This window comes from Haliotis cracherodii, unplaced genomic scaffold (assembly GCF_022045235.1).
Source record: "Haliotis cracherodii isolate W230 unplaced genomic scaffold, xgHalCrac1.p SCAF_27, whole genome shotgun sequence".
Taxonomy (NCBI): Eukaryota; Metazoa; Mollusca; class Gastropoda; order Lepetellida; family Haliotidae; genus Haliotis; species Haliotis cracherodii.
Genome location: NW_027266283.1, coordinates 3,671,725 through 3,684,895, shown reverse-complemented (window position 1 = coordinate 3,684,895; position 13,171 = coordinate 3,671,725). Strand labels below are relative to the sequence as shown.

Genomic DNA, 13,171 nt, shown 5'->3' with positions numbered 1-13,171 from the left:
ACACGTTTTACCCATGTGGAGAATCGAACCCATGAATTTGGAGTAGTGAGTCCAGACTTTAGCCACTTAACCACTATCCCTTCCCCTTTTAAGGAACTATGCCCAATTAGACAATTGTTAGACAATAATTCACTGTACGTCGCTGATTGTCTAGTGTTAAATACAATTTAACGCATAATTATTTCAGAAGATGCTATTGATCTTATGTTGACGTTATTCATTTTTGATAATGATATTCGCATTGTGCAAATAAACATTTCAATTTAAAATGGTCTGATAATGGCCCTTGAAAAAAAGGTTGAAAAGTCCAAGAATGGCATATTAAGTTTCATTGTGCAATGGCCTGATAATTGAGACAATGTTCCTTGTGGTATAGCCAAGCCAAGAGCTTTTCATCTCATATAAAAGTTCACACAATGTACGAGGATTGTTACCAACAGGATTCTTTGGGAAACAAAAAGGCAACGTACATACATCATACGTATTACAAGTTTCAAAAAGTACCAGTAAGGTACACAAATTCGAAAAAATACAAATACTGGGAATGTATCACACATGTCCATGCGAACATGGCTGAACGAAATAGAATCTGGACACCGACGCTAAATCACAACTCATACACTTGTGGCTCCCAACAAGACGATACCAAGATGCCATATCAATAACAACTGAATTAAAATATTGTTCCAAATTGTGTTGTCATTGAATTAATTTTGATTTAGTTTTTGTGGTTATTTTCCAGACATATGATAAATGCAATTTTAATTATAACCGGTGTGTTTTCGCTGAATAAGTATACTTTGAGGGAGAATTTATTTTAATATATAACGCTTTACATATTTTTATAAAACAAAGTGTGCATTATCTATAAGATCAGTTGAACGTTCAAGTCTCAGATAATCATGCAAGTTTAAAGTAAACAATAAAAATATGGAAAGGGTCAGAGTCAGATGTTAGAGTGGCTAGTGTGTGGAATATTTCAAAGAGCGTCATACGACTCACTTTGTGCGAGTGGGCCCTAGGCCACAAAGGTGTTTTTTCTCTACGACTAAGAAAGCATGAGAGTAAGGATCTTTAGAACCCGGGATATAGCCATAAGTAATTCCTCATATCATGTACAGCTAAGGTGCAGCGGTGCAGCTGGCATTTTCTGATGAGGATTTTGCTGGACATTCATAGCAATAAATGGGATGGTTGAGAAACCATTACACTAAAGGCATCTCATTAATATTTGAATAAAAAAACAGAATTGTTTTCACAGCATTAAAGCTTGCGGGTACGATTGCTGCAGAAGCTGGGCATAGAAGACATCCACTGCACTCTGATGAAACTTAAGTGTTGTCATGTTACAACTATAACTGACCAATGGTGGACAATGCAGTTGACCGTACAGTTTGTCAATAAATAAACTAGAATAAGAAATCGTTTTCTCCCCTGCTTGTTCTGTTGCACGGTGTCAGAATGTTTGTAGAAATAATAAAGGCGTAAAATAGTTATTCTATTCCAAGCGCGACAATGCGACTACGCGACAATACCAAATGGACCAAAATGTCCCATTCTCGCGCTTTGGTTAATTTCAAAACGTTTTCTTTGTTTTTGTAGGGCGACAACGCGACAATACCCCTAGTAGGTTTCCATATCACAGGTTGTTGGGAACCTATTCGATCCCGGAATCTACAAGGGATCTTCATGATAAGTTCTACAACATTTATAGGCCATTTGGAATCACATCACGAAACAATCCACATGAGTCTTCGTCAGATTTTATTCATCATCATACATCATCATCATCATCATCATCATCATCATCATCATCATCATCATCATCGTCGTCGTCATTAGAATTATTATTATTATTATTATTATTAATGAATTCTATACGTTATTAAAAGGCGCGTCGGAAAGTCAACACTTGGCACTTGGAGCTGGCGGTAGATCTCCGCTCGCCGTCAAGTGGATGAGGCCTGTGGGGAGATGCAAACAATCCGTGAATACACCACACATGACATACTCCAGTGTAACAGATTAAATACCACTCATGTTCTACATACAGGTACGTCATAGTTCTCATGGGGCGTTGAACTGATAGCCATGTAGCTTAGAGAACTACTTCGACGAGCTCATCCGGAGGGAGCAATGAAATTATTTGATACTTCAATATTGAGTTTGATACTGTCCTTGTGACAGCTGTCATGTTCCCGAGGCAAAAAAAATCCAGATTCCACACTTGCCGAACTAGACTGAAATTTCCAGACTCGGTTGTAGCGCCTTCTGTCGCTATTACTAGTTATGTCCCTTGTGTTTCCCTCCTATTGGCCAATCAGATTCAATCTCTCATATCACTTGCATTTGCTGCAAACAAAATGGAGGCCCCCAGTTGATCGATAATCAAGATTTTATGTTGTAATAAAACGGGTCTTACCTCGCGAGGTGCATCACATCACTTGAGCACCTTGATTAAAAACATGAAAAGATTTTCAAAATAGTTGTCGACGCCCAGTTGGCGGATCAGATGCTTTGCAAATCCTGCAGTCGGCCGAAATCTGCACGCATATTAGGTGGGAACTGGATATCTAGTTCGTCACTCGATTTTGATTGGACTATGCATAGACTCGTTAGTCCAGCCAAAATGAAACTTCTGAATTCTGAAGGCAAGTTTGGCAAGGGTGGAAACTGGACTTTAATAGTCAGTTAACGCCCTTGCCTCGGGAAGATGGACAGCTGAGTGAGTGAGTGAGTTGGGTTTAACGCCGCTTTTAACAGTATTCCAGTTATATCGCGGCGTGTCAGCTTAATGTGGGAGGAAAGCCCGAAGTGATGCAGGTCTCAGACGTTTACCACTTCGGTGAAACCCACGAGCACGGGTATGGTGCTGACTAACCTAGAAACATAATCGGGGCGAACCGGGATTCGAACCCACAGTGATAGGTTTCTGCAACTCTGCACAGCGAATCGCGGCGCCTTAGACGACTGGGCCACCCGTGCCCCCGATGGACAGCTGAAGGAAGTGGTGTATATGTGATCAAAGTAAAAGAATAAACCTACTGAATGATGCCGAGAAACAGTTTAAGTGATTATGTCGGGTGACATAAATAAGTGCATAGTTCTTATATTGTACGTGAAACAGCTGGAACAATGTTGACTGCGTAGCACAACATCACTCAACAACAGTTGTATCTAAAAACGACAGTAATAATTATTTCTATACAATAGGTTATTACATTCAATTTGAAAATACCCAATGCTAACACAAGTATTTGCATCCTTTTATGTTATTACATATGGAATTTTGAAATTAGTTATCCTTGCTACTGGGGCGGTCGGGTCGCCTAGTGGTTAAAGCGTTCGCTCGTCACGACAAAGACCGATTCCCGACATGGGTACAATGTGTGAAGCCCATATTGGTGTGCCCCGCCGTGATATTCCTGGAATATTGCTAAAAGCGGCGTAAAACCATACTCACTCACAATCCTTGCTACTTCATAAACATGAATTGTGGCATACAAAACACAAGTTGAACGATTTGTAGGAAGATCCATTTTTGGCTCCAGACAACAATGGGATGAGTGATGCTTTATGTGCGAGTTAACAGTGATATATCACAGCAGCTTGTAAATAATTGGGTCGTTAGCAGGTAAACCGGTGATTGAAAGTGTGAGCACCTACTGAATGGCACAAACACTCACCCACTGCCCAATCACCCACACACTAACCCACTCAATCACTCACTCAGCCACTCACCAACTCACCCAGCCACCCACACACTAACCCACTCACCCACCCACCTACCCACTCAATCACTCACTCACACTCACTCACTCAGCCACTCACCAACTCACCCACCCACTCACTCACCCACCCACTCATACACCCAACCATTATCCCATACTCCCATGCACCCACCGAATCACTCACTCACCTGTATACCCACCCACTAACTCACTCACCCACTCACTCACTCATTCACCAGATTACAGGTAGCTCCAGACGGTGTACACATCAAAGAGGTTTGTCCTGGCTAAATAGTAACTGAAATCAATCAGAACTCTCGTATACTGTCTACCTGCAACAGCAGACTGGAATCCGGCGTTGTAGTCAACAGCAACCTCATTCCCGACATAGTCGCTCCTCTTGTCTGTGTAACTGTCATTATCATCCGGGCCTCCAACTAGCGCCCCCTTTAGAACATGGGGATTAGGACCCGGATCTTTGAAGGTTGTCCAATCACACGTGGCTGGTGGATCGGGGCAAGAGCTGAATAAATCACAAATACAGTCGAATGCAGAATATCACATGATCACGCTTGGAAGCTCATTAATAAACTGGATTCATATTGTTTTACACACTGTCAGTCGTCTACAAGGTTATAAACCCCGGCACGTGCTAAAAACATGCTAAACAATGACGTAATACACCCTAGTAAAGTAAATACAAATACCTTGCTCAGTGATGTGGCTGTAAGGGATATGTGGTTCCAAATCCGACAACGTAAAGGGTGAAAACAAAGAAAACAAACATGATAAAACAATGACGTAATACACCCTAGTAAAGTAAATACAAATACCTTGCTCGGTGGTGTGGCTGTAAGGGATATGTGGTTCCAAATCCGACAACAAAGCTCATATGTTGTTTGTTGTCACCAAGAATGTAGTTAATTTGACTCAACGCCCACTCTCGGTTTTCAAGCGGACGAATTCCTTCTCCAGCAGCGACCAGGGCAACAAAAGCAGCATTTGCTTGAAGAAGATACACGCACATCATCAAAATGACACAGACACGTTCAGGCGTACAAATACCATGGCAAAATATGTTGAAGTAAAGCCAGGAAAGAGTTTTGCCCGTAACCCCTCCTTCACATTTTGCCTGGGTCAGGGCAACCTCACCCTAACCCTAACCAGAGACCATTATGGTCTCATTCGTGACTCGGAGTCGGATTCGGATTCGTGTTAATCCGGGAGAAGCCGAATAGCCACTCGTGCCCAACTCGTGGCCATTTTTGTGACCGGATTCCGTCTTAGCGCAAACGGGTATACCTACAACAATTGTCAACTCGTTGCGTAATGGTTCACATATATTTTCCCATATATTATATGTATTTCAGATGCAATTTAAAGCACATCGGGACATGCGGACATTCATCGCTAGGGGGACGAGTCTTCTTGCAGGTTACGGAAAGGGGCGAGTGGTGACGAATGTTATGGTCTCTGACCTAACACTAGCCATAACGGAAACCCAACATAAATGATATTTATTCCTTCTAGCCAGGGATTATAATTTTTATAGTTGTCAAGGCGGGGGTTAGGGCAGATGTTTTACCCAAAACCCAAACTGGCACATATAGACGTTACCACCTTGTCGAAACGTACGAGCACACAAAAGTGCTGACTAATACAAAATGTTGAGCGGGTCAATGATTCACATTCTGCGGATCCTGGAACCTTTTGGACTTTACTCTTCAGAGCGAAGTACACGTGCATCCCAACTCGCTCACGCGTTCCCTACATGTACAGCAGCACTTCCTGCTTTATTGTACTCTCGAATATGTTTTTTTATGTTTTAATGTGGTTTACCAGAATATCTGAGAGACCCCCACTGGCTCCTGACCGCAAGGCCGCACGGGGAGTAGGGCACTGTACCCCCGGGTCTCCAGCTCGCCAGGAAGGTCTCTACTTCAGTTCTGTAGCTGGTGTCATTCGTCAGCTCGTACAACATAAGCTGTGCAAAGCACAATCTCATTAAAATCAGATCTTAGTTCTCGCTACCGCTAAACAAAGATCTGAGGACATCCCATTAGGGGTCACGTCAGAACGACCTTTCATTTGACCAATAAGAGCGTCGCTTACCAGATGATGAAAGTGACAGTCGGAATGTGGTTTCTAATCATGCAACCTCGAAACCATTAACACGGGGTATTCCGAACAAAAGTTGCTGAATTCAAACAATCTAGACCATCTATTACTCATTCCAGAATGTTCTTTTGTTCAGGTTTCAAATTTTTAATCGAGAATTTGTCAAAATATGTTTCGAAGCGTAGTCGCGAATTTGAAATTAGTGCCGTAAAGCACGAGAAAGCTGCCTTCTGATTGGCTAATGTCGACTTCTTGTCGGTCATTCCATTGGTCGTTCACAGTTCGCGCAAGGTCGGTCTGGGGTGTTCTCAGATCTTTGTTAAGCGGTAGCGAAAACTAAGATCTGATTTTAATGAGATTGTGCAAAGTTGAACAGGAAATTGTTATTGTATCGATAGGCATGTTTGAACAAAAGTCATTCTTTTTCTACAATTGAATGTGTAGATATATATACCCTTTCGATATCCATATCCGTATCCGTCGGCTAATGCATGAACATTCTATTTTATTAATTTCATTCCAATGAACACTGATATGAGCAACTTTTGAAAGAGGTCAGAGGTTACTTTAGGGACCGGTCATTTATTGTAGGGTAGGATGGTTGGGGGTCCAACTTATTTTTGGATGACCACCCCCCACCCAAATACCTGCACAAATACCTGCACATGCACGATGAATACACGGAGGAGAGTTGTCTTCTCTTGTCAAATAATGATTATCACATCACGGGACCTAATCCTGACTGTTGTAGATGTATGAGCCTTTAGAGGTCATGAGATCAGAACAGTTGTTGTTTAATTAGCAAGAAAAGACAAATGTTATGTATTTTTATATTATAATATTCGTGCGATGTATGTATATTTTGTTTTGTTTGTTTATTGTTAAACGCCGCACTCATCGATATTCCAGCTATATGACGGCGGTCTATAAATAATCTAGTCTAGACCAGACAATCCAGTGACTGACAACATGAGCATCGATCCACGCAATTAGGATACGCTGACATGCTTTAACCAAGTCAGTGAGTATGACTACCTGATCCCGTTACCGCCTCTTACGAAAAGCATAGTCGCCTTTTACAGCAAGCATGGGTTGCTGAAGACCTATTCTACCCTGGATCTTCACGGGCACATATATGTATGTGTGTGTATGCATCTCAGCATATGTCTGTGTATGCGTGTTTGCTATTGTTTACATTCGTCAGTTAAAGATGAGAATAAAACAAAACTCTTATTCTGTTGAATTTTATTTATCCCGATTTTCTCATTTTAAAAGCCTGCACAACGACTTGGCCCCCATCTTCCCATGGCAAGAGAGTTAACTGACTATAAAAGTCCAGTTTCCACCCTTGCCGAACTAGGCTGGAATTACTGGGCTCGATCGTAGCACCACCAGTGGCTATTACCAGATATGACCCTTCTAAGCATCTCCTATGGACCAATCAGATTCCACCTCTCGCATCACTTGCGTTTGCTTCACACAAAATGGTGGCACCAAGTCAAAACGATCTGATCGATAATCAATGCATCAAATCACGTGAGCTCCTTGATTAAAAACATGAAAAGATTTTAAAAATATCTGCTGACAACGAGTTGGCGGTGCACATGCTTTGCAAATCCTGTAATCGACCGAAATCTTCACGACAGTTTACGAACCGGATTTCAATTTCTGTGCGCGAATTTGATTGGAATATGCACAGACTCGTTAGTCCAGCCAAAATGTAACTCCATAATACCAGCCTAGTTCGGCAAGGGTGGAAACTGGACTTTTATAGTCAGTTAACTCTCTTGCCCCTGGAAGATGCTTGCCTTCTAATGCTCGATGCTATATATGAATCATAACTTTGTCAGATGTATTGTTTTGTAAATAACAACTTTACCACTGAGAAAATCACCATGGTGACTCACAACTATGAATTAAATATCTTCTTTTGTCTCTTTGCTCTCAAACATTACCACTACGGACCCCGTCAATATAGGCACAAGATGGACGAGAGTCCCCAAACTGCTTGTCCACTATTGCGATACTACTGACGGAACTCCATTTAGGGTTATTAGAGAACGCGAGGTTAAGAATATTTGTTGCGTCTCAAAAGAAACTGTTTCAGAAGAAGACTATACTTTGCTAAACACATTTGGGACACTTTTAACATCAAGTCGGTAAGAGAATTCATGGAACTGTACGTTTCTGTGGACACTTTGATTTTGACCGACGTGTTTGAAGCTTTTCGCGACATGTGTCTAAATTATTACAAACTCGATCCGTGTCAGTATTTTACTCTCACAGGGATGGCTATGGACGCGTGTCTTTTAATGACAGGGGTGACCCTAGATCTCATGACCGATCCTGACATGTACAACTTTGTCTCCAATGCGGTCAGAGGGGGCGTAGCTAGCATCAATCATCGTCATGCCCAAGCCAACAATAAACACATGCCTAATTTGGACCCGTCCAAACCCGAATCTTATCTTATGTATTATGATAATAACAACGTGTATGGTGCGGCCATGAGTTGTCCTTTACATCAAGGTAAATTTGAATGGGTAGACGAAACACAAATGGATGCTATCGATTGGTTGCAACTCGACCCTGAAGGTGAGGCAGGGTACATTTTAGAATGCGATTTAGAATATCCACGTGATGTCCACTCTGTCCATCAGTCTCTGCCCCTTGCTCCCACCAAAGAAACCATTCCTTTAGAAGACTTGTCCCCCTATCATCGAGAATTGCTCGCAGAGTTAGGTCTGTTACGGAAGAACAGGAGGAAGCAGCCCACGGGAACCAAACTTTTTACCACCCTGAAAGACAAACAAAACTATGTCATTTTTTTCGCCATTTTGCAGCAATACTTGCGATTGGGTTTGAAATTGAAAAAAAATCACAAAGTTTTGAAATTTACTCAGTCAGAGTGGATGAAGCCTTACATTGACTTTAACACTCAAAAGCGTAAAGAAGCCACGGACGACTTTTCCAAAGATTTGTTAAAATTGCTTTCAAATGCCGTATACGGGAAACAGTTGCAAAATGTAAGAAATTACAAACAAATTGAATTAAACACCACTGAAGAAAGGCTGAGGAGATTTACGGCAAAGTCAAATTTCAAAAGCATCAATATTTTTTCGGAAAATTTGGTCGTGGTGAGCATGGCAAAGGTGTGTGTGACTTTGAACCAACCCGTCAACACGCCAAAAGATTTCTTTACGACTTCCATTACAATGTCATTTTAAAAAAATGTCCCAGCGAGCATATCAGGGTTCTCATGACAGATACTGATAGTTTGTTTTATCAAACCTGGTCCCCCATCGGTACTTCTCTTCGTCACCCTCAAGACTTTATGTTAGCTAACAATCATCTCTTTGACACCTCCAACTATCCCAAAGATCACCCGCTTCATTCCATCGACAGAAACAAAGCCATCGGTCTGATGAAAGATGAAGTGGGTGGTTGTTCCATCAGCGAGTTTGTTGGACTTCGAGCCAAAAACTATAGTTTTATATTTGACAAAACTCCCAGTGAACGGGCGAGAAACACACTGCCAAAGGCATACAAGAAACCTTTAAGAAAAATACTTCCGTCGCCACATGTTTAAAGAGTGTCTTTTCAATCACAAACAAAACATGGCCACTTATCATAAGATTCGATCCATTCACAACACCCTCAACACAGACAAAGTGACCAAATTACCTTTAACGCCTCAAGATGACAAGGATACCTGTTGGCATGTGGCATCGATGATATAGCGTATGGAAACTTCATCCCTGTGTTCATGAAATGTGAAAAAGGTATTTCTAATGCAAAATGCTTTTTCACAAATGATGTAAAAAGAAACTTTAATTCACTTATCTTATCAAAGATTAATTACATTTTATAGCTGGAAAACTTCTGGATGAATTTTTTTTTTTTAAACTAGTAAGAAACTAAAACTTACATGACAGAAACTAAAAACTTGTATGTCAGAAACTAAATGTATATGTCAGAAAACAAAAAACTTGTATAACATAATCTAAAATTTGCATGAAGGGAAAAAAAATAATAATTAACACATTAAGACAAATCTACTCTACTCCTGGAAGCAGGTCGTGAAAATGCCACACACCCTAAACGAGGCAGTCATTCACCAATCTCACGAATGGTTTCCAAATCGTGACGTATGCGTGAAAACCGCCAAGCGCAAGTTTCAAGACGATTTCAACGTCACTAAGCGAGTGATTATTAAAAAATCTCGCCGGGCACTCTCTGCGGACGAGGTCGCCATGGTGGAGAAGATGAAAGTCGTTGAAAACTTGTTGACTTTATGCTACTGTCTTCAACTCACCAAGATGATCAAACAACTGTCTCATGAACTATGTTTCGGGTGCATGTTCGATACGGAAGGTGAACGGGACTACACCTGCGACATGTCTGAACAACAACTGGTGGAGAAATACTTTAACATGACATTATCCGACGTAGACGATGGAGAGGTGCACGAACATTGGATAAAACTATTGTTAGAAGACCCGAGTTTTCAAGATGTGAGTGACTTTAACTTGCTCCCGTATCGTTGCAAGGACTATCTCGACTCTCAATTTAAAACGTCTCAATGGAAGGAGGGATTGAAAGAACGCGTTGAGAAAATGTTAAGGTTACACAAAAGAATGTGAATGTAATTTATTTTTTTTAAAACAAAAAAAATATTGACAGCTGAATGTTGAGATGTTTTCTTGGGACTAATTGAATAAGTGTTTTGTTTGTTTGTTTGTTTTATTTATTTAATTATGATTGAAAATAAAAATCAATATTGAAAATTTGTTTTTTGTTTTGTATTTCATCTTCAGACACACATAGTGAGTGAATGAGTTAGGGTTTAACGCTGTTTTCAACAATTTTTTCAGTTATATCGTGGTGCAAGGGTTTACGGCAGGAGGAAAGTCTGCATCACCAATGTGATTATGTGATGCAGTGAAACCTGCGAACTTCGGCTGGTACCTGTGAACAGACACACATAGACAATGATATAAAATGAAACATCATCCATTATGTTTCTATCATTACACAATGAGCTCTCGAGAGATAACTTCTGACAAAGTACTGGAAGATTATTATTTCACCCCCAGAAATCCAGGCGCATCTTAGGGTCCAAGAAAACACAAAAAGGTGTTAAAAGGTCAATTGAAAGTTCCTGCGCGCAGTGTCAAACGGTTTGTCAATAATCAAGATGCTTACAGTTTACACAAACCTGTCAGATACCGTTTCAAACGAATGAAAGTCAGAGCAAATTTGGCTGATCTGTCTAGGTTTACGAAGTGGAACGATGGTGTGAGATACTTGCTGGTAGCCATCGACATATTAAGTCGCTTTGCATTCGCCCTTCCCTTAGACAATAAGAAACCCGAAACTGTCTTGAAAGCTTTCAAATAAATCCTCGAGCATCGACGTCCCAAGAAAGTGAGAGTAGATGGTGGGAGCGAATTTAAGTGTGCGTTCAAGACGTTTTTACAAAAACGAAAGATAAAACTCTCCATAGCTCGCAACGAAAACATCAAAAGTAATTACGTGGAACAGAACAGTCAAATCACTGTTTAGCAGATATATGACCCACAATAACACCAAACGTTATCTGGACGTTCTGGTGGATTTAGTATTCAATTATAATCACACCCTTCATTCGTCTCTGCCTCGTCTCACACTGGCAGACGTCGATAAAACCAACGAAGTGAAAGTGTGGAATCACCTCTATCTGGAACCTCTGAGAAAAGTCAAACATCAAGAAATACTTATTTAAAGTGGACGACCTGGTTCACATGTCATACCTCAGGAAACCTTTCAGCAAGGAACTCGATCTCAAGTGGACGGAAGAGCTGTTTAAAGTGGCCCGACGTTACAAGAAGCAAACGTTCCCTCAGTACAAGTTGAAAGATTTCCACGACGAACCTGTGATAGGTAGTTTTCACATGAAGGGACTACAGAAGGTCTAGAAAGAGGGTGATGTGCTGTGGCAAGTCGAGAAAATTCTGAAAAGAAAAAAGGTGAAAGGCAAGACCTATGTTCTAGTGCGCTGGCTTGGGTGGCCCAGTTCCTTTGATTCCTACATAGAAAAGAGTGAACTGAATGACCTTTGATGGAAAAGTACATTTTTCTCAAAAGCTCAGACTCCAAAACAACCTCCTTTCCTGAAAATTCACCCTATCAGTTCCGAGTCAAATTAAATCAAAGGTTGGCCTTTGACGGATTCTGGGTGGTGTCTTTAGTTGAGCTAAATTTTGGAAAGCTGGATCCGGAAAAAAATCAGCAGTGGTGACTTCTATGTGGACGTGTTATGTAACTTATGTGATAGCTCATTGGTAGGGAAACTCAACTGACCTTATTGAGACGCATCGATCTGAGACAGGGGCCTACCTATACGTTTGGTAGTGAATTAACTATTCGTGTCAAATTAAAAGAAACTGACAATATTGAGCTGTATTAAAAGTTGGGGAGTACATCTACACCCTCATTCTTAACGGAAGAAACCTACGCCATACTTCACTTAAGATGTTATCCTTTTGTGGAGTAAACATGGATTCCTCACGCCTACTGTATTTCCCTGACTACACTAAGTTTAAACATTACTTTGACAAACACACGACAAGATCATCCTCCAGACTGGTTAATGGGAAGGTACAAAGGATGGTGATCCCAGTTCATCAATCAACTAAGGTCACTCTGCAAATGACATCCGAATCCCAAAGTGAAGTAGAGAGAGCAGAAGCACAAGGCAAAAGAGAAAAGGCTTTAAAACGCAAGGAAGGGGCTAGGTGCGTCACAACCAAGAAGATACGTCGGACTGACAACATCAACGCCCCTTCAAAGATGGTTAAAGTGCTCAAGTGTACCTCAGTGAAAGAAAACGACATCTTTAGTTAAGTCATGGCTCTGTTGAACGACAAAGAATTCGAGGAACTGGTTCCCGAATCTTTGAATCTCTACACTTTGCCACCCTATCAGACCAGCATTCAGAAACATTACTTCGTCAACGTGCGCCCTCTGAGTCAAATCAATGATTCTTCTTCTTTGTAATTTCACGTGTCCAATTCCGGAGGCGACTACATCGATCTGAAACGCACCCGTCTGCACCTCAAAGTCAAAGTCATTTAAACGGACGGTACGGCATTGGAAATGATGAAAATATGGCCCCCGTGAATCTGTTTTTGCAGTCGCTCTTTTCTCAAGTCAGGTCTACCTGCAGAATCAGCTGGTGTCTTCCACCAACAACCATTACGCTTACAAAAGTATGATGAAAACCCTGTTGGAGTATGGACATGAGGCCAAGAGCACTCAGTTGACCATGCAGCTGTTCTACA

General features: G+C 41.2%; 1 protein-coding gene across 1 annotated transcript; it reads right to left on the bottom strand.

Annotated features, from left to right (window-relative positions):
• Positions 1-1,786: 1,786 nt before the first annotated feature.
• Positions 1,787-8,260, bottom strand: LOC139473158 (endoglucanase-like). Its single transcript, XM_071255674.1, has 5 exons — positions 8,201-8,260; positions 5,571-5,715; positions 4,565-4,736; positions 4,064-4,254; positions 1,787-1,964 (listed from the first exon to the last, which is right to left on the bottom strand). Exons 1-5 carry the CDS (start codon positions 8,258-8,260, stop codon positions 1,906-1,908), a joined length of 627 nt encoding a protein of 208 aa, XP_071111775.1. The 3' UTR covers positions 1,787-1,905.
• Positions 8,261-13,171: the final 4,911 nt, after the last annotated feature.